The sequence below is a fragment of the Mastigoproctus giganteus genome, chromosome 11 (genome assembly GCF_048544385.1).
Source record: "Mastigoproctus giganteus isolate SK-2022 chromosome 11, ASM4854438v1, whole genome shotgun sequence".
Lineage (NCBI taxonomy): Eukaryota > Metazoa > Arthropoda > Arachnida > Uropygi > Thelyphonidae > Mastigoproctus > Mastigoproctus giganteus.
The window spans coordinates 28,770,404-28,795,188 of NC_143585.1; the positions used below are offsets into that span (position 1 = coordinate 28,770,404).

A 24,785-nucleotide genomic window follows, 5' to 3' on the forward strand; every position below is an offset into this window, starting at 1 on the left:
GATCCTGCTCAGGTAGCTAACAAACTAAATGAATATTTTGCATCGACATTCACACATGAGGAGTTATTCAGCAAGGGGAATGCCAGAGGTGTATTCAACTCTAGCAGTAAGCTACAGAATCCTGAAATAACTGGGAGTAAAGTGGAGGAGAAACTGTTGAAGATAAACACAAGAAAGGCACCCGGGGTGGATGGGATCTATCCAGTTATATTAAAGGAGGCAGCAAAGGAAGTAAGCAAACCCTTAGCCATAATTATGAGAGCTTCCTTGGACTCAGGGGAGGTACCCATAGACTGGAAATGTGCAAATGTGACCCCAATTCACAAAGGAGGATCAAAGGCTGACACAAGTAATTATAGACCTGTGAGTTTAACTTCTGTTCCAGGAAAATTAATGGAAGCACTGGTTAAAGAAGCACTGCAGGATCATTTAGACAAGACTTCAGTTATAGCTCAGACACAGCATGGTTTTGTTAAGGGGAAGTCTTGCCTGACCAACTTGATTGGATACTATGATGCAGTCACAAAAGAACTGGATGCAGGGAATAACTTTGATATTATATACTTGGATCTTAGAAAGGCTTTTGATACTGTTGCACATGGAAGACTGCTACACAAATTGGAGCAGTGTGACATTGGAGGCAAATTGCTGCTATGGATAAAGGGGTGGTTGAGGGGGAGAAGACAGAGTGGTAATCAATGGACACTGCTCATCGTGGACTAATGTTATTAGTGGAGTCCCTCAGGGCTCAGTGTTGGGTCCATTATTGTTTTCTGTATTTATAAATGATATTGATGATGGTATATCAAGCTTAATGTCCAAGTTTGCAGATGATACAAAGGTTGGCAGGGTTGTCAAGGACACTACTGACACTATGCTGCTGCAACAGGATCTGGAAAGGTTGAGCAGATGGGCTGAGAGGTGGCAAATGAAGTTTAACATTGACAAATGTAAAGTACTACACATGGGAAAAAGCAACCCCAGAGCAACGTATCAACTCTGTGGTACTACACTGACAGTGGTAGAGAATGAAAGGGACTTGGGGGTGATTGTGCAGGCAGATATGAAGTTCTCTGAGCAGTGCAGACAGGCTGCAAGAGTAGCTCATGGAGTATTGTCAATGATATACAGGAATTTTTCCAGCAGGGATAAGGAGGTGATTATTCCATTGTATAAGGCAATGGTCAGGCCACACCTAGAGTACTGTATACAGGTCTGGAGGCCTCATTTCAAGAAGGATGTAGAGCTGCTGTAACGAGTACAGAGAAGGGCAACAAGATTAGTGAATGGAACAAAGGGGTGCTCTTACGAAGAAAGGCTTAAGTTTTGCAAATTACAGTGTCTGGAGACTAGGCACCAGCGAGGTGATCTAATAGAGGTGTATAAAGCCTTGAATGGTTTAAGCATGCTCAATGCTGATGGGATTCTTCCTCTAGCTCAGAAAAATCACCTGAGAGGGCATAAATTCAAATTGAGGAAAGACAGATGTAGGATAGACGTGCGGAAATTTGCCTTTGGCCAGCGGGTGGTTGGTTGGTGGAACAGACTGCGATCCCTTGTGGTGGAGGTTGATAGCCTAAATAAGTTTAAGGCTCAGCTGGACAGGTATTTTGAACGAACAGAGGGGTGAAGTGGAAGTGGGTTTTTTTTTTTTTTTTGGCTGATGCTGCATAAGCTTGCTTTCTTGCATCAAATGCCTCTACTAATGCTAATGCTAACATTAGTCCACGTTGAGCAGTGTCCATTGATTACCACTCCCCGTCTTCTGCAACTCAACCATCCCCTTATCCATAGCAGCAATTTGCCTCCAATGCCACACTGCTCCAATTTGTGCAGCAGTCTTCCATGTGCAACAGTATCAAAAGCCTTTCTAAGATCCAAATATATAATATCAAAGTTATTCCCTGCATCCAGTTCTTTTGTGACTACATCATAGTATCCAATCAAATTGGTCAGGCAAGACCTGCCCTTGACAAAACCATGCTGCATCTGAGCTATAACTGAATTCTTGTCTAGATGATCCTGCAGTGCTTCTTTAACCAGCGCCTCCATTAATTTTCCTGGAACAGAAGTTAAACTAACGGGTCTATAATTACTTGTGTCAGCCTTTGATCCGCCTTTGTGAATTGGGGTTACATTTGCACATCTCCAGTCTATGGGTACCTCCACTGAGTCCAAAGAAGCTCTCATAATTATGGCTAGGGGTTTGCTTACTTCCTTTGCTGCCTCCTTTAATATAACTGGATAGATCCCATCCACTCCAGGTGCCTTTTTTATGTTTATCCTCAACAATCTCTCCTCCACTTTCCTCTCAGTTATTACAAAATCATCTAGCTCACTGCCAATGTCTACTTTACCTACGTCATTCTCCTTCCTGAATAACTCCTCATGTGTGAATGTAGATGCAAAATACTCATTTAGAGTGTTAGCCACCTGAGCAGGATCCTCAACTGTTGAACCAATCTGATTCATCCCTTTCCTTCTTGAGTTTAAATAGGTAAAGAACTCTTTTCTGTTTTTCTTTGCATCCTTTGCCAAAGATTTTTGGTAGTCTGCCTTTGCCTGCCTAATCTCCTTTGTGACTTGGTTACAGACCAACTTATATCTATCATAGGCTTCCATGTCGCCCATTAATTTGTATGTATTCCATGCATTTTTCTTCTCTGCCACATGTCTCATTAGTTCATCTGACAACCATTTAGGCCTAAACCTTGAACAATATTTCTTAGTTTGTATGTAAAGCCTTGTAGCTTCCAAGATTATTCCTTGAATGCTTCCCATTTTGAGTTTGCTGTTGGTAACATCAACAGTTGGTCCCACTGTATAGAATTTAAATACTGTCTCAGACCATCATAGTCGCCTTTACGAAAACAAAAACCCTTACCTTTACCTCTGATGGTAGTTACCTCCTTGAGTAAATCCCACTTCAACCCACTGTGATCACTGCCACCTAGTGGTTCATTTATCTGCAGATTCTTAATGCATGAAGAATCACTACTGATAATCAGATCAAGAGTATTGCTCCCTCTTGTTGCCTCACGAACATGCTGATGTAGAAAACAATCATCCAATAAATCCACAAAAGCCTGGCTAGTGTGTGAGTGACCAACCCACAAATTCCAGTCAATATCTGGGAAATTAAAATCCCCCATTATACATATGACTCCTTGATCCACCGATTGGAGTAATGAAGGTCAGATGGAAGGTAAACCACTTCTAAAGGAATGCAGATCTGAAGGGTGTCTAGATTCTTGGGGTAACCTGGGACATTATGAAGAACCAACTTTTGAACCAACAATGCTCTTGGTTCAAAAGTTGTGCTCTTTGCAATAGCATTTTACTACAGGGTAAAAACATGAAACAAACCACTGCTGGAAAATATCATAACCCAGATCTTCTTGTTTGATTCCAAATTGCTGGCAGATGTGATTTTGAAAATACTTTCATAGCTCATGATGTTTCTGAATGATATACAAGCATCAACTTTAACTTAGTCACCTGAAGCATTTCCAAGTAAGAGAGTTCTTAGTAACAGAGTTAATCTGTCTTTTCCAACTATGAATCCATATGCACATTTCTCTTCTCAGGAGATTAAAGCAAGAGATGGCATTCTTTTCCAAAAAAAAGCCTGTTTCATCAACATTGAAGGTAATCTCGGGAGGGTAGTTGCCATGCTCTATGATAGTTTTCAGAGTTGCACCACAGGAAATTCCTGGGCTGCCTCTTTGTCTGCATTATCAACTTCACCAGAGATATGTATGCTTTGGAGTTAGTGTGTCATTTGAATCTATCAGAAAAACCTCTGCTGGCTGTGAATGTTTCTGGCTTATCTTCTTCCTGAAGGTGTCTGAAGGTGCTTCTTGCCTTTACATTATTATCACTTAACTTATGGACATGTTCCATTGTGTTTGGTCCTCCATCCAAATACTAAGCTATCTTTCCATTTCTTCGAGAAAAATGGCTCCTTGAATGAGACACACTCATTGCAGACAACTTCGATTGTCATTGCTGAAGCTTTTATCTTCTGTGCAATTTTGATAATTGAATGTAGCCAAAGAGGCACCCGCATCCACCTGATGCTCATCAGCTTCCAATCTCAACCCTTGCAGTCTTACATTCAAGGAAATGTTTTTCCTCAGCACCTTAGATGCATTATTAGCACTTGAAGTTGTAGGCCATTTTCCAGACATGATGGGTAATGAAAATATAAAAAAATTTATACACCTAAAAAAGAATGTGTGTACACACTGTCATGGCAGAACATGAGGTTAGAACTTGAGAGGAGAGCTTTGATTGTCTGTGAGTGTGTACTACATACGTATGTGTTAAGCACTCATGATTGACTACCTGAATGGATTTGCTCATTTTGGCCTTAACCCACTGCCATGTTGCAGGTAAAGGCAATCAGTTGGACTCACTTGAACAACTAGAAATTTTAAAATTGGAAATTGACCAAAATATTAATATTTTTACAGTAAAATCTATCTGATTAATACAAAGTTCAAGGGACCTAAATTTTCTTGTTTTGTAATAACAAGGCCCACAAAAGTGTCAAAACTTTACCTTTTTTTTTTTTTTCTCTCTTTTGGTACATACTGTATATCTAAGAATAATATTATTAAAAATAAAAAATTAATTTTAATTTATAAAATTAATAATAAAAAAAATAATAACATAAGCCTTGTCTAACAATACAGTTATACAAATAACACATTTTTTAGAGATTTTATTTTCTTTCTAAGAGAAAAGCAAATAATGGAAATGAAAATATTGCACAGTATATAATTTGATATACACACTATTTTAGTATCACTGTCAAAAGAATTGCAAACTATTTAACTTTTTAATAAATTAATCTAATTTAAAGAATCTAATGTTGCTTGCACAATTTTTGTCTTGTATGCATTTTTAGCTACAGCATAGTCATTATTAAATGCAATATTTGGTTTCTTTATCAATGTTACTTCAAGCCAACATATTCTCTATTATGTCATTGCATTTTGGCCAACTTTTTTAGAAGGCAGGGTGTGTGTGCTTCTTCACTTTCTATGTTGCTGGTAACAACAACAATTGCTTTCTTGCATCACATGCCACTACTACTACTACAACAACAAAAAAAAAAAAAAAAAATCATTTTGCTTGGAGCTCAGCAGCTCTTTTGGTGTTGGCATTTGCTGTGATAGCAACTTCATTATTATTCACCTTTGCAGACTCTCAAATTCTCCAACAAAATTCATATGCTACTTCAAATTTGCCATTCCTGAATGTTGCTATCACATTTGTCTGCTGAACCATGTTCCAAAGCCACTCTTTCTGAAGCAGTTGATTATTACACTTGATGCAATATTGTCCCAAGCAATAACAAGATTACAGATAGCATCCAAGACATTCCAATTTGGCTGCAAATTGTTCTCTCCTGTGTTGGGGATCAGGCACATTATCAGGTGCGCTCTATATGCTCTCTTGAGGTTATAAATAATGCCTTCATCCAGTGGTTACATAAAACTGGTGGTATTTGGAGGTAAAAACAACAGCTGTATATTTGTAAACTTAAGTGTCTTGGCAGAATGTTCTATACAAAGATCTAGAATCATCAAAATGTTCCCTTTTTCTGAAGCCATTCTTCTGTCCACTTTTGATAACCAAGACTGAAAAATTGACTAAGCCAATCACTCCTATTGGTGCCCATAATCACAGCGAAATTAACTTCTTTAAAACATCTTCGCTTGGAAAACTTACCAACCACAAGTGTTTAGTTTTGTACTGCCATCTGAATTGCAGCATAACAGAACAGAGAGTCTTTGTTTACTTATTTTTCCACATGGCAAGACGTTTCTCTAACAGTAAATGTTTTGATTTGGCAGCAAATCATAAAATAAATCTGTCTCATCAAGGTTAAAAATATCCTTTACCTCATATTTTACAAGAATGGACCCAACAGAATACAACCAGTCTGTGGCCTTTTCTGTTTTGACTAATCCAGACTTGCCGCAAACATTTCAGGAAACTAAGTTATTCCTGTCTTTAATCTTTGGAGCCAGCCACTGCTGCATTTAAAATCACTAATTCCATGCTACTGAGCTAGATAATTTGGCTTTCTTGCAAAATTGGACCTGATATTGGCAAATTAGATGCATTTATTTGTTGGTACCATTCAAAGTTTTGTTTCAAGCTCCTCTTGTTTTCCACCACGGATTCATATCCTGTTTTTTATCGCTGCTCCAGTGTCACAGAAGTTTTTTTTTTTTTTTTCCCCCAGTCTTTTGGTATTGTAGATAAAGTAGGTAAATGGATGTTGTATTCCTTTGCAATGTTCTTTTTGCTTTTTTCCATCCTATCAGCCTCTTGTAAAATTTTCAGTTCAATTTCCAGGCTTAATTAATTCTGTCAGTTTGTTTTGTTGATAGATGATTTGTATAAGCAAACTTTAAACTAATTTAAACACAGTTTTCAAAAAATACATCAGCTCAAATAAAATGGCACAAAAAATAGATTATACTGTACTGTAGCAAAAGATTCTTTGAATTGGCATAACAATTGCAGCTAACCTTAATCCTGAAGTGCGAGGGGAGTATATGTAAACTTAAAAAAACTGTTTTTATTCTTTTGTTTTTATTTAATTGCTCATTCTTCACAATGATGGTTTTCAGAGTGAGCTTACATTGTAGCTATCATAAACTGGTTTTGTTTACACAAAAGTAAATTCTAACAAATCAGTGCCATCCTTTGGGAAGCAGGGAACTAGGTGGCCAGAGGCAATAGTAGGGGCAATAATTGGACAACTGTGCCAAGATTTGTATTAAACATACAAAATAACAATATTTATTTCTCACAGGGTGAAAATGAAATTGTTAATACATATTAACCAAATTTTGTAATAAATGAATCTATTTACATAGAAAAGCCTATCCTTCATACTTTGTATACATTGAGTTTGTATTAATGAGAATTTACTGTAACATACTTTGTGTGTGTGTGTGTGTGTCTGTGTGTGTGTGTGTGTGTGTGTATATGTATATGTATGTATGTATGTGTGTGTATATATATATATATATATATATATACTTTTTTATGAATAAAGAAAATTTAAATAGTGAATAAAAATATAGTATTGTCATTACATTGCATAGTGTATAAATTTTTGTCATTCCTTTTAATTTCTAGTCAAAATTGAATTTCCCAAGTTGAAAGAGTGCTATAATGAAACAGCACTAAAAGGGTTAGTGCTAACTGTAGTATGCCTGCACTTAAAACTGTTGGGGGTATTTTAGCAGTGGTCCTGCATGATTGCATAGTGTGGCATATTACTTTGTGTGGATAACACGTGTTCCCTCATCCTTATTTTTAATTTTGAAGAGTCTGCCCAACATCCCACAGTTAGTTGCTATTAAAGATCTTTTGTTTTTTTTTTTGTGTTGGGGGTGGGTGGATGACTGCAGAAGCTGCTTGATATTTTTGTTATCTGTGAAGTTAATTTGATATTGTCTTGTTGATGGATAGCTAAAAGATAGTATCGCCTATTATTCTGGCATGGTATTGCAACATAAAATGAGGTCAGTCTGAGGCAATGGTATCATGGGGAAACATTTCTTCTCATGACCCTGTCTCCTTAGACCAGTCTAATTTCATAATGTTGCCTATTGTGGATAGGTGATATGATTGGCAGGATAACTAAAAGATACAATGTAAAGGTATACTTCACGGGCAACAAACTTCTCAAGGAGCTTTTAGTTTCCTTCTTCCCTGTGGATATTAGATGTGCAGACACTTTGCACATTAAAAACTAAGATGAGGAAACACATCTACATATTATGTAGAGAGTAAATATAAAATGATGTGGTACTCTATTATATTTTCCAGTTAAAGTTTGTTGTGACTAAGTTCATCTTGATTTTTTTTTTTTTTTTGTTACATTTGTTGTGGCCTGTTCCCCCTCCTTTTACTTTCATTTTTTTATTATTATTATTTTTTTTTATGGCAGAAAGATGTAAGTGCTTATTAATTTATTTAATGTTTTTGTTATTCATTACTGATAAAGGAGCTAAAGAGAACTGAAACCTTTGGTTAACAAAAGAAATGTAATTGTTTCCTTCCAGTATAGTTAACTTTTTTTTTTTTTTTGCATAAAGGCCTGTTTTTATGTATTTAAAATGGATTGAAATTTTGAACTTTTCAACTTAATAATTAAATTTTGTTTTATGGGTTTTTTGTTAAACTCGTAGATAGGCATAAATATTTTATATTTAAAATGTACTAAATAAAATGGTTGGAAGATGCTAAGAGCCATCCTCAGTTAAGAATGTGTTAATCTTTTGTTCTTGGTTTTTGATAATAAACATGTTATGTTTTTATACAGGTCATTTCAGAAGTCTTTCTCATAGGGAAATTGTATTATGGTATCACATGTTCAAATTGTGTCATGTGGAAATGAGTTTTTTTTTTTTTTTTTTTTGGAAGCATAATTGGATGTTTGGAATAACTTTTCATTATTCCAAATAATTGCTTCAATTTTCCTATGAGTAAGGTCTTTTTAAACACCCTATACATATCTTTATTAACACATTGATTAAGCATGAAATAATACTAAATGCTTTGCCTTTAGCAGGTGATAATAATGACATAATGGAAAGAAAAGGGTCTTCACACCGTCCCTTGATTCAAATGCAGCAATGCTCTCTTTCTGCTACTGGGGTTGACCTTGGTTCTTTGGAGGAGGTGGAACCTTTACGGTCTAAGCGTTCAAGTATGTCTGTCTAACAACTACTCCGCTGCATCTGTTTTCTAACCCAAACTGCTCTTAAAAAAAATCACTGTTTTTTTTTTTTTTTTTTCTTTTTAAAAAAAAAATTGTAATTTCATTAAAATGAAGGTTGATGCCTTCTGTTTTTCAAGGTTACTGTGGGGTGGTTTTGAATGTGTATATAATGCTAACTATGACTTTAAGAGAATTTTCCTTTATAAGTTATCTCCGTTAATAGATAACTACCAATTGATTCACTGTTATACAACAATTATTACCTTTGTTAGTATTACATCCCAGAATTTCTGCCAGTCCTTTGGTCACAGACCAAAGGACCTCTCAATGGTCAGAAAGTCCAGGAAAGAAAGGGAGATGACATCATTGGTGGTCAATATGTAATCTCCCTTATGTGATTACCTCTTATGTAACTCCCTTTTCTTGCCTGGACATCCTGATAATCAAGGAGTAGTGTGCATGACTAAGGGACTGGCAGAAGTTGCAAAGAATGATACTATTAAGAAAGGTAATAATTGTAGTGTCATATTATATCAATTGGTAGTTATTTCTTGATGGCTAATTAGTAATGTGAGCAAATTCAATTTATTGGTTGGTAAGAACCACTTTATTGCCATATGGAAATAAATTAAGGCAGTTAATTTTATCACATACAAATGCTTGGTTAATAGTAAAATGTTTCAGAAATCCTATAAATTAAGCTATTTTTTTTTTTTTTTTTCACAAGAAGCACAATTTATATTGCATTTTTATGTGATAATAGTATATGAATTTTTTTTCAGTTACCTCTGGAGAATTTAATGCTTACATTACATTTTATTCTAAAAAAAATTTTTTTTTATAAACCAATTTATATAATTACTTTTCCTTTCATCCTCTGTGTTTAGAAAATCCCCCCCCCCCCTGCAACCACGTGTTTTTTTTTTTTTTTTTTTTTAATGACTATTTTTTTATCGAAAATACAGATAGGATACTTCAATACCTGAAAGGTATCAAATTTTAGTAAAAGTTATGATTTTAGGGTTATGCTAAGATTGTTACAACTGATGCAGATTTAAAAATAATATAAATACTGTAAACTAAAGCTTCCAGTTGCTCAAAACTTAGGTTTGCTGTTTGGTTGGAATTAAAAGTAAGGGGTTTTTTCTCAACATGTTTTCCCTAATAATTGGTAGAAATATTTTAGTATATTGCTGTAGGGATATTTTTTTTTTTTTTTTTTTTTGTTTTCTTGTGGTATACCAAAGAGACCAAGGACTTCTAAACACTCATACCTTATGCTGTCCTTTTTCAAACTTTATGATGTTCAATCGTTTAATTTACTTCTTTTTTCACACATCTGCTTTTCATTGTTTTAGACTACTTCAGAAACTCCCCCCCCCCTCAGGCTAATACTAGATTCCCTTTACTAGTGGTAATCCTGAATCTTTCATTCTGTGCAGTGATGTGGCCCATGAATACACACTTGTGCAGAGAGAATAAATGATAAATCCATTTGAACTGACACTTTGCTGAGGCCACATTATGTTAAACCCGGTAGTCAATTATCTGTGGAGAAAAAAAAAAAACTGCCCAAAAGCTTACTAATTAATTTCATAAATATGTGGCCTTGGTTATAATCCCAGTGATGTCTACTTCCATCTGTAGTCTGCCAAGTTCTATCGTTTCTTTTCTGAAAGAATCTGAATTATTTGGTGCTGCCACCACCACCCATCTCATTTTTCCTAATTGTGCCTTTATCATTGATAACTCTTGAAAACAAAATTGGGCCCAGCACTGACCTCTGGGGGACCATTCTGTCAACCACTTCTTTATCTGTAGCAGTAACTTGCAACTAATGCTCCAATTTATATGGCAGGCTTTCATGTGGAATAGTGTCAGAATATTTACTGAAATATAAATATATGATGACAAATGATTGCTTGCATCCAGTTCCTTTTTACATACCATTGCAGTAGTTAATCAGATTGGTTAGACAAGATTTCCCCTTAAAAAATCCATGCTATGATTTTCATATAACTGCTGCATTCATGTAAAGATAATCTTGCAATACTTCTTTTACCCTGATTACATTCAAGAACAAGTCAAGCTTACAGGTCTGTTATTTTCATTCCACACTTTAATCCCTTTTGTGAATAAGAGATATTTTTACATCTCAGTTTGTAGTGGCATTCCCTGAATCCAAGGATGCTCTCATAATTAGGGCTAAAATTTTTACTTATCTCTGCTGCTACTTCTAATATAATTGGATAGAGTCCATTAGCTTAAGGTGTCTTATGTTTAGCTTCAAAAATTTCTCTTCCACTTTCTTCTCAGTTATCAGAAAATCATTTAGCTCCCAGTTATACTTGGTATACTTTTTGGTATGCATAAATGTAGTGCACAATAAACATTGTGCACATTGTTCATTCAGTTTGTCAGCAACTTGAACAAGATTATCAATAGTTAAGGTAGTCATATCTAATGAGCCAATGTGGTTCATGTCTTTCCTTCTAGTGTTGACACTGTTATAATTCCTTCCTACTTTTCTTTGAATTCTTATTCATACTTCTCACAATCTGCCTCAGCTTTCTTAATCCTCCTCACTGATTTGATTGCAGACTAGTTTGTACCTTTAAGTTTCCATGTTCTTTAATTTATAATCATTCCATGCATATTTATTCTCTGCCATTAGTTCTGATCAGTTCATCTGACCTCCATTCATGTCTAAATCTTGAATAACTCTTAGTTGGTATAAAAATTTTAGTAGCTTCAACCTAAACTGAAAAGAATTTAAACCAAGACCATTGTGGTCACCTTCATGAAGCAAAACCTCATTCCTTTATCCTTGACAATACTTATCTTTAAAGTATATTCCACATAATGTATAATGATTGCTGTTGCCTTGTGGTTCCTTTGTCTGGAGATTCTTATGCCTAAAGAGACTCTTGATAATCAGATCAAGAATATTGCTTTCTCTTGTTGTGTTTCTATCATGATGTTGTTATAGAAAACAGTTATCCAGTAAATTTTTAGAGAAGTTCTACTACTGTGTGAGTGATCAATCCACAAATTTCAGTTAGTATCTGGAAAGTAAAAATCCCCCATCATAAGACATTTGAATTTCTGGCTCACTCTCTCCATAGTTATTCATTATATTTATCAGTCATTTAGCTTATAACATACTGCTGCCATTTGTTTTTCCACTGTTTGTGTCACAGAAAACGACTTTACATTGCACTGGCTATCTATATCAGCTGGGTGTACTGCCTTAGATTCTGTATACTTCTTAATGAAGAACATAATTCTTCTCCCATCCTCTCCTTTCCATACAGAGGGCACTCACCATGTTCAAATTTTACATTCCTTATGTCTGCTGCATGGCATACAGATCTTCAAAACAAGCTTTTGTCTTAAGTCTACTTTCAGTTTTATGAAGTTGGGTGGCTAGTTTTCTGACTACTCATTGCATGTGATGATAGATGGCTTTTTTTGTCATTTTAACTTAAATACCTGAATTCCTGAAGGTTCAGTTCAAACTCAAAGTATAGAATTAAATGTGAATTCATAAAATAACCTTGTTCAGTTCATAATGCACACTGAATGCAGTACCTGCTTTACAAAATAACCTACCTTCAGTCTTGTACAGTCAAGGTACCCACCTCAGTTTCCAGGATGAGATCCTTGATCTGCTTGTGAGGCCAGAGTTTTCAGAGGTGCCACAGGTCCCTAATTTATTATCACGGATGATAATATCCTTCCACATTGGATTGATATGCCATAGTTTATCTCTAACACATACCATCAGTTTCTGGTCTAAACCTCTGGCAGGCCAGAGGTTTAGACCAGAAACTGATGGTATGTGTTAGAGATAAACTATGGCATATCAATCTTTTTCTGAGTCCTCTGTGTGCCAAGATCACATTTTTGTAGAGGAATGTGTATTTATTAACAAAAGGCTTCATTCAGTCTTGTAAATAGCATGAGAGTTAGAGTTATTTGGCAAAATGCTTTAATTATTCAAAGTTGTCCCTTGAGTTTTGGTATTCATGATTGTATATTATGCTATTGTGAAAATAGTCATATGTCTTCTCATACTCAATATGATTGAGTCTTATAAAAACTCTTCCACAAAAGATATGATTAAATTCATAAAGTATCTTTTCTTTATTTCAGTTTTATAGTTTTACCTTAAATTTTGGTCACTAGTGTATCAATGCAACCCAATAATTTAAAGCAATTAACAATAAGAACTGCAAAATATGGCAATTTAAACTACATGAGAAATCATAAAAATACCAAATATTTCTTTGTATATTTAATAATGATCAGAAATTTTTAATATAAAGCACTCGTACAAAGCATTGTTAAGCAATGATGAATCTAAAATTCTACTGTCCCCCACGATCTTTAACAACCATACCAAATCAGCTGTCAGGTCCCATGACTACTTGGGTTTGCTCATTGTGGCCGGCCTGGTGTTATGGTAATTTTGCCACTGTTTTAAGTGAGATTTATAAAGTGTAACAATGAATATTAGTGAGCTTTTGGAATTGCATGAACAGTATATTTGCACAGTTGGGCAAGTCTTTTTCTCAGAGGGTTTAATCAGAACCATAATACACAAGCATACACTTCTGTTTTAAATTTATTTAAATTAATGTTTGCAATAAAAATGGGCGAAGGTAAAGAAAGCCTGCACGAGAAGCATGCAAAATTTCGATGAAATTTACCAGTAAAAGTACTTTGCCGTAAAGGCATTTGTATTGTTGCTTGCTCGGTAAACAGATGGTGGGTGTTATCGGTCAGGAGTAGAAATTGAATCCCATGGGAGATTGAAACCTTCCCGAAGTGGGGGAGGTAACCTGACCTTTTTTCTTTACAATCAGTAGTGGATTAGTGGATAAATTGTTTATTAAGGAAAAAAAAAGGCAAAGGAAGCCCACGCAAGAAGCACAGCAATTTTCAAAAAAGTTTACCGGTGAAACTACGTTACGAACATTTTTTATGATGCCAGAATTTCCAATATGATTCTGTTCGTGATTCAATTAGTGATACTAAATAAAAAAGGTCAGGTTACCCCCCCCACACCTCAGGAGGATTTCAAGATCCCATGGGATTCAACTTCTACTCCAGACCGATAACACCCACCATCTCTTTACCGAGCAAGCAACAATACAAATACTGTTACGGCAAAGTACTTTTACCATTAAAGTTCATCGAACTTTTTCATGCTTCTCATGCAGGCTTTCTTTACCTTAGCCTAAAAATGTTATTCTCATAGTGTTTTTTTTTTTTTTTTTTTTATAATTATGTTAAAAGTGAGAATGACACTAAAATATTTCTTACCAATTTAAAAAAAAAAAAAAAATTCAGTGTAAATGTGTTATGCATGCTGGAGGTTAAAGACAAAGATTGATTATGCAAATTCTGTTGGTATTGAAATGGGAGCCAGTTAAAAAATATCTGAAGGATTTAAAGGTCGCATAACCAAGGGTTACTTCCCCTCCTTTCTCCTAATTTTGGGGGGGGGGATTTTGTCAGTAATCAGCTATAAATTGTATATGATAAGTATTGTTATCTATAAAAATTAAAACCGTGCTTTCCATTTAGATTTAGATTTAATTTAAAAAAAAAAAAAGAAAAAAAATTCAGTGATATCTTCTTGAAGCATGTAACTGCAATTTTTGCACATTCCTTGCATGTCTATCTATTCTATTGTATGCCTCTTTATCTGTTTTTGATTATTGCTTTTGAGTTTTAATAACTTTATCATTTTACTCATAACCTACTAACTTGGACTTTCTTTTCCCTTCCAGTATGATACTGTGGATTATTGGAAAGAAAATGTATGATTAGATAAATGCAAAGAAATTTTAATATATGAATTGAAATAATTTCACTTTCTGTTGAGTAACTTGAATGTAAGATAGAAGGAAACTCACTTTGATTGTTGTGAATTTTAATATTTCAGTCTGCATATTTTTATCCTATTTTGTGCCAAGCAATACGTTAAGTGTTACTATGTGGTGTTGGTATATTATATCACAATACAAAGTGCCATTTAAGACTATATAAAGTAGTGTAGGTGTATGCTTGCACACATAGTGAGTATATTAGTTATCTTATTACAGTACATTTACTTTTTTAGCATTTAATTAAAAGTAGTTTTACTAGGTACCCATATATATATAAATTTTTTTTTACATATATGGTTTCTTGTTTTGCTTGGTACCCACTGGTGTGATCAAAAGGTTTGGGGAATGAACGAATATCTTCAAAATGAACTTGCCAACTATTCAGATGGCTCTCCCTTGAAGTTGTCTCCTTCATACTGTATACACAGATTTCAGAGCTTCTGCAACTTCAGAAGCATTCCTGATAAGCTTTGTTTTGAAATTGCTAATAGTTCCTGTGTTGCATTCTGACTATTTTCTCGGTCATTGCAAATCTGATGGAGTGCACCAAAAATTCTTGAATGAAAAGTGCATAGTGTGCAAGGGCATCAATCCCCAAAATCTTTTCTGGCTGTTTTCTCTGAAGTATTGTGCAGTTGCCATAGACATCTTTTGTAGTATTCCTGATTCACTGTTTGACCATGTGGGGGAAAATTCATAAGGAACAGCGACTCTGAGTCAAAATATATGATAACCATTACCTTTGCATTTAATTAATATTGTCTTGCTTACTTGGGCCTTCGAGAGGTTTATCTTCACTGAAAGTATTAAGCCTTTTGTTTTTGGGGGGGGGGGGGTCATAGCTGTGATTTGTCACCAGTAATTACAAAGTGTGAGTAATCAGCATATTGGTAAAGATCCTCACTTAAGAGAACTCCTCATTCTGTGGGAGGAACAAACTTGGCTAAAACACATTGGATTCTCAGTTTCTGCAAAAATTTATTAACATATCCCACAAGAATACTAATTTCACTAGTGACTTTGTAAATGGATAAACTTCAATCGCAAATCAGTTATCAAACACATGCAGTTCAACGCATTGGTTTGTGAAGTTGAATGGCAGCCAGAGCGAGGATCGTCTTTAATGGACAGTGATATTCTTTAAACATTGTGAACCAGTGTAAAGTCATCAAAGGACACACAGCATCTACTCTGAAAACTGTTTTTAACACTTCATGAGTTTATGTTGCATTTGAAAGTTAATTGCTCAGTAAAACTGCTAATTTTAAAATGTGACAAAACACAAAAACATTTTCAGCATGTGCTAATTACAATAGCCTAGGGCTTATTCAGATCGATTTCAGATAAATGAGTAAGTCATACATTACTATTTGTAGATAAGTCTTCATGCATGTTAAGTCATAACTTGCTCTGATCCATAGTTTCAAGGTACAAAGTCAATTCCTGATCTTTGATTGCTCCTTTTATACCAAATAATTTTGAGAACTTTTATGGTCTCACCAGCTGGTGATACTGCATTACAGAAATATTTAATGATTACTTATTCCAGTAATTAATAACTTGCTTAGAGTTAATTACTTGAATAACTTCATGGATCGTTAAGGCTGACATGGGGAAATTCAGATTTCAGCTGGATAGACACTTAATTTTGGAGGGTGTTGAATAGGTTGTCTCTTATTTTTTGGCATGCAGCCTAGGGCTTCCTTCCATAATATAGCTGATACTAAGGTTTTAGCATACAAAAAGAGAAAGTAATGTGTGTTGCCAAAAAAATTATAGTTATTGAGGTGTCAGATTTCTACTTGTATAACTTTGAAATAATGTGGATATTCCAGTTTGCATTGTTTTAGTTTTAATATCTTAATATTTGTTCAAATCAAAGCAACTGAATACACTGGTATATAGAATGTGTGGAATTATGCAGGTAAATTGAAAAAAATCTATGGGTAAATTATATTTCAATTCTATGCTAACTTACAGAAATATTAAAAATATAGCACTTCTGTTTTTGTTTCCCAGCTTTAATTCTTGCTAGCTGGATGCAATTCAAGCCTAACATTAAAATGATCTTATTGGACAGGCTTTTCACATGAAAATGTATAAAAGTTCTGCACAGCAGATGTTGTGCCTCTTTCTTAGCTTTATTGTCAAGTGTTTAAATTCTATGCTATATAAATATGACTTTGGACTATTGTTCAAACCAGACCATGTTCATTTCCCATGGGATGTGTTATGTTTCTGCACACCTAGGTATGCATGCTTTCTGTTGCTATGTCTTCAGAGATCCGTACCCAGTTACTATGTTTCTCAGAAGATGTAAGGACAGTTTATTAGTTTCTTACTATGCTAAGAATGGAAAAACATTGCTTTGTGTATTCTTTCATTCTTGGCATAAATGATTTGTTGAACAGCAGTTGCAGCTTTTTTGTGTACAAGCTGAATAATAATACTCAGAAACAAACACTAGTTAAAAAAAAAAAAAAAAAAAAAAAAAGACCAAGTAGCGATAGAAAAAAGTTACAAAAGGGATGGCTCCAGTAAAAACAGTAAACTTTTTTTTTTTAAACTGGGAATAGCCCTTTACTTCATTTTTCCTAAGTGTCCTTGTTAACAAATTGGCTATGCACCCTCTGTGATTATTCTAGGTAGTCCTGGAGTGTGAAAGATGTTAAGAGGGAAGGACCACCCAAGATGTAGAAACAATATCTAGGAGCCTGAGGGAGGAAAGATCACCTGATATATATGTACTGGGGGAAGAATCACCTGATATATATGAACACTATTAATATTCCATAGTGGGGACAGACTTGATATGTTCAAGGTCAGTGGCTGTTTGACAGTGAAAAAAAAACTTTGTTGCTATGTTTCATGTTTCACATAAAACATGAAAGATGTTTTATGTGAAAACATCTTTGACAAAAATCGGAACTGTTCTTAAAATCAAATAAAGCTAGACCTAAAGTTATGAAGAAATGTAAAGTGTTATGCTCACGCCCACTATTTAGTCTACCGAATCTACGTTAGTGACATTAACGTCATACTTCAGTCCAAAATATTTAGTATGAATGATGTAATGTTTTATGCACACGCATGCTACTTACTCTACCAAATCAACGTTTGTAAAAGGTTAGCGAAATCCAAGCCATTAGCGTAATCACCCATTTGATTGTAGCCATTTGTTGAATGGTATGATTGCAACAATACAAGTACTTGTATTGTATTTGTATTGTTGCAATCCGCATTTTCATTACATTCTATTGTTAGATGCCGCGTAGATGTTTTCACATTAACAATTTTCTGAGCAGTGAAAGGTTTGTTACTTGGTTTTTAGGAGCATTAGCAACTAAGGCCACATTGCTCCGGGATATGCGGTGGTCATTCCCTGACCTTTCCGCATCCTCCATATTTGGTGGTGATGGGCTCGAACCCCGGTCTAATCAAGAAGTGTGTGCTACGCACTGCTGCTCCTTCCCACCTGGCTATGGAGGTGCCGCAGTGAAAGGAACAATGCCACACTGCTATATCCTTTATGCTCAATGATGCCGAAGTCATATGCAGGGCGTTGTCGAGAGTATCGAGCAAACCAACCTAACAAAATAAAGATGGAGGTAGCAATGAGTGTGGGAGAACGACAAATACTATAGAGATTGTGTAAAAGACAGACAGAAAATCAAGCATTGGATTTAGCAGTGCCTTCAACCAGCAGTGCTGCTGAACCGACTACTGTTCACATAAGAACATGCATCAAGAGTTTGAAAGGATATTTATGAAAAATGATGATTTCTGTTCTGTGTGCTAAATTTGCGATAGTCTATGGTTTGAAGATGACACGAAGAAACCAGCTGCTAAAAATGCACCATCGATACGCACTGCATTTCCCGATATTGATGTCGATGGGATCCTTGTGTGTAATAGCCACGAGGATCACTTAAGAACAACACTATTCCGGTGCTATCTATCTAAGTTGAACGGGTTTGTCTACCTAGAAATTCCATTGTATTTAATGAAGTTGGATTTAGTGACAGAGGCTTATTCCTCCTTGCTTGCCATTCATGCAAATAAGGTGTCTGAGACATGCATATGGACAGTTGGCATTCTAGACCAAACTATCAATATGCCTGTTTAGTCAATGTGATGGTCCATCACTTGCCAAGGGAGATTGACAATGGTCATTGTATAAACATGCATATAAAACGTAAGAAAATACACAAGTCCAGCTATTTGATTAGGCTAGTAAGAAATCGAGTTGTTAAAGTGTCTTCAATATTTGGTCAGCACGTTTGGTCATATTTGGTCGATTGTATCAAATCATGACAAATCAGTCATTCTTTGAATGACAGTCACATGGAAATTAATTTGGCTAAAGATAACATAAGTGAAGTTGTTCTGATCAAGGAAAGTTTCATTGCCCAATAGCAAACATTGTAGAGTGAAGATAAATATCTTCGAATTGCTCCAGGAGAAACTAACCTACCACAGATCTTTGTTTGATGAGCACGCAGAAGAACTGTCTTTTCCTAGCATTTTTCTTGGCCAATACAGATTGTTTAGAGAATTTATATGTGGCTCCATTGTTGATGGCAATGAGCTCGCTTGCGATCTGACCAATGTGGTACTACCCCATATCATCTCCTTTACCTAGCAATGAGATTGAAAATGAGAGACTTTGACGGTGGCTTTAAAATACATAGGTAAAGATGCAAAACTGACCTGCAAGCAAGTTCAATCCAAAGAATACGTTACTAGCTGTATCGAAAACAATTTGGCCTTCCTAAGGACAATTCCAAACTCTGCCTACTGTTGGGTTAAATGTAAGTGCGATCTGTTTGCTATGATTAGACAGCTCGGTAAACATACAGTGTTCTTGACTCTGAGAACCAAAGAAATCAGTTCGCCGTGCTTGCTTCAGCTATTGTACAAGTTACAAAATAAGGGGTGCATCATTAGTGCAGATGATGCAAGCAACATGGACTTCATGCAGAAGGTGATGCTAGTGAATGATGACATTCATGCCTGCTACTTAGTCTACTGAATCTACGTTAGTGACATTGGTGTCATACTTCAGTCCGAAATAGTGAGCATGAACGTAGAAGTATATCACAGTAGTCCATACGTGCACATTTTTCTGTGGCTAAATAACACTCCCAAAGATAATTTGGGCGCGAACAGAGAAGATGCCATTGCAGCGATCGGCATGTTAGCATCTTTCTCCGCTAGTGAGGCTTTGGGAGCATCAAACTTCAAACTCACAAACATACTCGCATGTTACAAGAAAATATTTCCTGATAAATGACAAATGTGTCGATTTGAAGCACCATCCATGCCTTCGCATGATTGGTACTTCAAATCAACAAAAGTGTCATAAAATTGTCATTTCCGGTTTGTCAATCAAATCAACAAACTGGAAATGGCATCAAAGATGTCATTGGCACCTCTGATTGTCCTCTTGGAATTCACTGTTATGCAACACAGAAATGTGTCACAATTTGTCAATCAAATCGACAAAGCGTAAATGGTGTCAAATGACATAATTTCCGTGCCGCCGAAAAATCATGACAAATTGATTTTACTACAGTCCAAAATTTAGTAGGTGCTGTCAAAGATGTTCAAACCAGAAATCACAAATGGGAAATGACTAATTCCGAACCGGAAATAGACATGTCGGAAATGCAATTTCAGTATTGCAAAATTGTGACAAATTGGTTTTAGTACAGTCTGAAATTTAGTAGGTGCTGCCAAAGATTTTTTCACATCAACCCCCCCCCCCCCACAGTTTTTGATACTGAATATTTGTGAAATGCTTGTGTGTGTAGGGGGGGGAGTAATCCCTTAGAGAAATGTAATCTAGACTAGAAACCAAAGTATTTTTGAAGATGATCATGGAAACAGTAGACCCTTCTTTGAGAGGAACAGGACTAAGTTGAGGAAAGACTGAAGTTAATTACATTTTCTTCACCCCCAGTGAAGAATACTTGGAGATTAGCATTTAAGGAATTGGCAGTGCATATCAAGATTGTGTGTGTGCAAGGTTTCTTCAAACTAGAAAGTGGAATATAGTGTGCTCTCATTGGAAAAAACTATGGAAAAAAAAATTGAACGTTGGAAAAAGGTCACCAATATACAAAAGAGTTCTTTACTTATGTAAACTCTAGAAGGAAGGGGATGAATCAGATTGGTCCACTTGATAACGATGGTTCAACTGTTGATGATCCAGCTCAGGTAGCTAACAAACTAAATGAATATTTTGCATCGACATTCACACGTGAGGAGTTATTGAGGGAGGGGAATGCCAGAGGGGTATTCAACTCTGGCAGTAAGCTAGATAATCTTGTAATAACTTAGAGTAAAGTGTAGGAGAAATTGTTGAAGATAAACACAAGAAAGGCACCTGGGTTGGATGGGATCTATTCAGTTATATTAAAGGAAGTGGCAAAGGAAGTAAGCAAACTCTTAGCCATAATTATGAGAGCTTCCCTAGACTCAGGGGAGGTACCCATGGACTGGAGATGTGCAAATGTGACCCCAATCCACAAAGAATGATCAAAGGGAGACTCGGGTAATTACAGACCTGTTAGTTTAACTTCTGTTCCAGGGAAATTAATGGAGGCACTGGTTAAAGAATCATTGCAGGGTCATCTAGACAAGACTTCAGTTATAGCTCTGACACATCATGGATTTGTTAAGGGGAATTCTTGTCTGACTAATTTGATTGGATACTATGATGTAGGGCGCCTCCGTAGCCAGGTGGGAAGGAGCAGCAGTGCGTAGCACACGCTTCTTGATTAGACCGGGGTTCGAGCCCATCACCACCAAATACGGAGGATGAGGAAAGGTCAGGGAATGACCACCGCATATCCCCGGAGCTACATGCCCTTAGTTGCTAATGCTCCAAATAACAAACAAACAACTATGATGTAGTCACAAAGGAACTGGATGCAAAGAATAACTTTGATATCATATATTTTGGTCTTAGAAAAGCCTTTGATACTGTTGCACATGGAAGACTGCTACACAAATAGGAGCAGTGTGGCATTGGAGGCAAATTGCTGCTATGGATAAAGGGATGGTTAAGTGGGAGAAGACAGAGTGGTAAGACACACTTCTCTTCGTGGACTAATGTTATTAGTGGAGTCCCTCAGGGTTCAGTATTGGGTCCATTGTTGTTTTCTGTATTTATAAATGATATTGATGATGGTATATCAGGCTTAATGTCCAAGTTTGCAGACTACACGAAGGTTGGCAGGGTTGTTAATGACACTAATGACAGTACACTGCTGCAACAGAAATTAGAAAAGTTGAACAGATGGGCTGAGAGGTGGCAAATGAAGTTTAACATTGACAAATGTAAAGTACTACATATGGGAAGCAGTAATCCCAGAGTAACGTATCAACTATATGGTACCACACTGACAGTGGTAGAGAATGAAAAGGGCCTGGGGTAATGGTGCAGGCAGATATGAAGTTTTCTGAGCAGTGTAGATGGTCTGCAAGAGTAGCTCATGGTCTTGTCAATGATATACAGGAATTTATCTTCAGGGATAAGGAGTTGATTATCCCCTTGTATAAGGTAATGGTCAGGCCACACCTTAAGTACTGTATACAGGTCTGGAGGCCTCATTTTATGAACGATGTAGAGCTGTTGGAATGAGTACAGAGAAGGGCAACAAGATTAGTGAATGGAACAAAGGGTTGCTCTTACGAAGAAAGGCTTAAGTTTTGCAAATTACAGTGTCTGGAGACTAGGCACCTGTGAGGTGATCTGATTGAGGTGTATAAAGCCTTGAATGGAAAGATGGTTGTAGGATAGTTGTTCGGAAGTTTGCCTTTAGCCAGCGTGTGGTTCATTGTTGAAACAAACTTCCTTTTGTCATTGTAGAAGTTGATACTTAAATAGATTCAAGGCAGAACTTGATAAACATTTGGAGCAAGTGGATTGGTGAAAGTAGGATTTTTTTTTTTTTTTTTTTGGCTGATGCCATATAAGCTTGCTTTCTTGCATCATGTGCCTTTGCAAATGCTAATGTCTGACTGTATCGTAAAGAGAAGTCCCTTTCTTCCAATACTGACTTTAGTTCAACTCCACCAAGTGTATAAGTTATTTGGGGTCACTGTTCCCTAGGTGTATGACCTTGCACTTTGCTGGATTAAAGCAAAGCTGCCACTTTTCTGACCATCCCTGAAGTCTATCTAGGTCACTCTCTGAAGAAGCTCAGTGATCATTAACTACTCTACCAATCTTTATATCTGCAAATTTAAACATCATGCCCTCTATCCCTTCATCAATGTCATTTAAGAAAATCAAACACAATAGTGCCCCCAACACTGTGATCCCTGAGGAAATCCCACTTCTTACATTAACCTAGTCTGAGGAATAACCATTTATTGCAACTCTCTGCCTCCTGCTCTGAAGCCATCCTGCTATCCATCTAAGGATTTTCCCTGTGATTCCAGCCTGTTCCAGCTTATAAAGTAATTGCCCATGCGGGACTAAGTCAGATGCTTTGCTGAAATCTCAATAAACAATGTCAATTTTATTCCCTAAATCTAGCTCATGAGTGACCCTGATAAAATAGCTAACCAGATTTGTTAAGCATGATTTTCCCTTTACAAAAACATGCTGCATATCCTTCGGAAATCCATTTCTGTCTAAATGATCCTGAATTCCACCCTTGATCATTGCCTCCATGATTTTCCCTACCATTGAAGTTTGACTGACTTGTTTGTAATTTCCTACTACACTCTTAGAACTGCCCTTATGTATTGGAAATTCATTAGCAATTTTCCAATCCTATGGAATCTCTGATGCTCTCATAATTAGCCTCAATGGTTTAATACTCCCACTTGCTGCCTCCCTTAAAATTAAAGGGTATATGCCATCAAAAGGTATTCATTCCTGAATACAATTTTATTGACACAATCTGAGCTATCATTAAGATTAGATGATTTAAAACAGTAACATAAATTTCAGAAAAGAGGAATAGAAATTGTACAGATCATTTTGCATTCTTGTAACATTTAAATGGCACATGATTAAGAATGACCATGAGTGCAGCCTTCATTGAAGAAGTAATCAGCACCAAGTTGTGATTTGAGTTATCAATAGGACCACTAACATTAATGTTTTTTGAAGATCTGTTGGTGAGGAAAAGATCATGGGTTTACACCCATTTTCTGTAATTAGACTGCAAATTGTCTGTTTTTGTTGACTTAAGGAGTGTTCCCATTAAAAATTAAATTTAAAACTTCATGTGTAATTTAAATTACATATGAAGATGTAGAGGAGGATGTTCTTTTCATTCCACATCACATTGTGTCTTGCTGACATAGCCAAGGAGCAGATCAGTTTAGTAATTTGTATAAGCTTTGAAAAAAGCAAGAATTAGAATGTTAGCAGAACTGTTGTGTGTCTTTATTTCTGTTAACATATTGCAAATCTATGTGTTGCTGTAATATCTAATTGAAGTTTGCAGTGTCTGGCTTCCACATAAAATCATATCTTGTATCATAAAGCAAATGGTACCTTACCTTTAACTGTCTAATAAACAGCACTTCCCCATATGGGGATGTATGTTGCTATTTGTTTTCAGTAACTGTCACTGTCCAGATGGGTCATTTTCTGTATAATTGTACCCTCACAACTAGGTAACCAGGTACCTTTATTGTAAAAGCTGTCAACCCTATAATATGAGGGGTAATCAAAAAATATTCAGACAAATTTTACTACACTAAGTGTAGAATGGTTATTAATGAAAATGTCTACATTTTCATTAACTATTTTCTCTGTAATGTAACAATTAATATATTGTCTCTGTAGGTCTTCAGTAATTTCCAAAAACCAGCATAAACTCAATCAAGAACAGCATACCTACAAGGAAAATGATGAACAGTAAACCAATGGGAAACTGAGTTCTGTAGAATGAAAACATTACAATTTTGCAAAAAAAAAAAAAAACACACCCACCTCAACTTGTGGGGAATTGCCTACATTCAGATTACTGCTGTTAGTAATAGTAATGACAAATGGTGCAAAGAAGCAAGCATGTACTGCATCAGAAAAAAAAAAACATATCACATTATCTGTGCATTCTTTTTAGCAATTAGCCTAATCCTTAAATTTATTCAAACTACTTATT

General features: G+C 35.9%; 1 protein-coding gene across 3 annotated transcripts in view; it reads left to right on the forward strand.

Annotated features, from left to right (window-relative positions):
* LOC150077842 (NPC intracellular cholesterol transporter 1-like) overlaps nucleotides 1–24,785 on the forward strand; it is a 671,091-nt gene that overhangs the window by 160,726 nt on the left and 485,580 nt on the right. Inside the window, exon 6 of one of the 3 annotated variants that reach the window (XM_090384813.1) lies at nucleotides 8,603–8,743. The exons of 1 other annotated variant lie outside the window; for it this stretch is intronic. In XM_090384813.1, coding sequence (XP_090240939.1) covers nucleotides 8,603–8,743 — 141 coding nt within the window. The remainder of the gene's footprint in view (nucleotides 1–8,602; nucleotides 8,744–24,785) is intronic. One more of the 3 variants, XM_090384814.1, reaches the window with a different exon arrangement.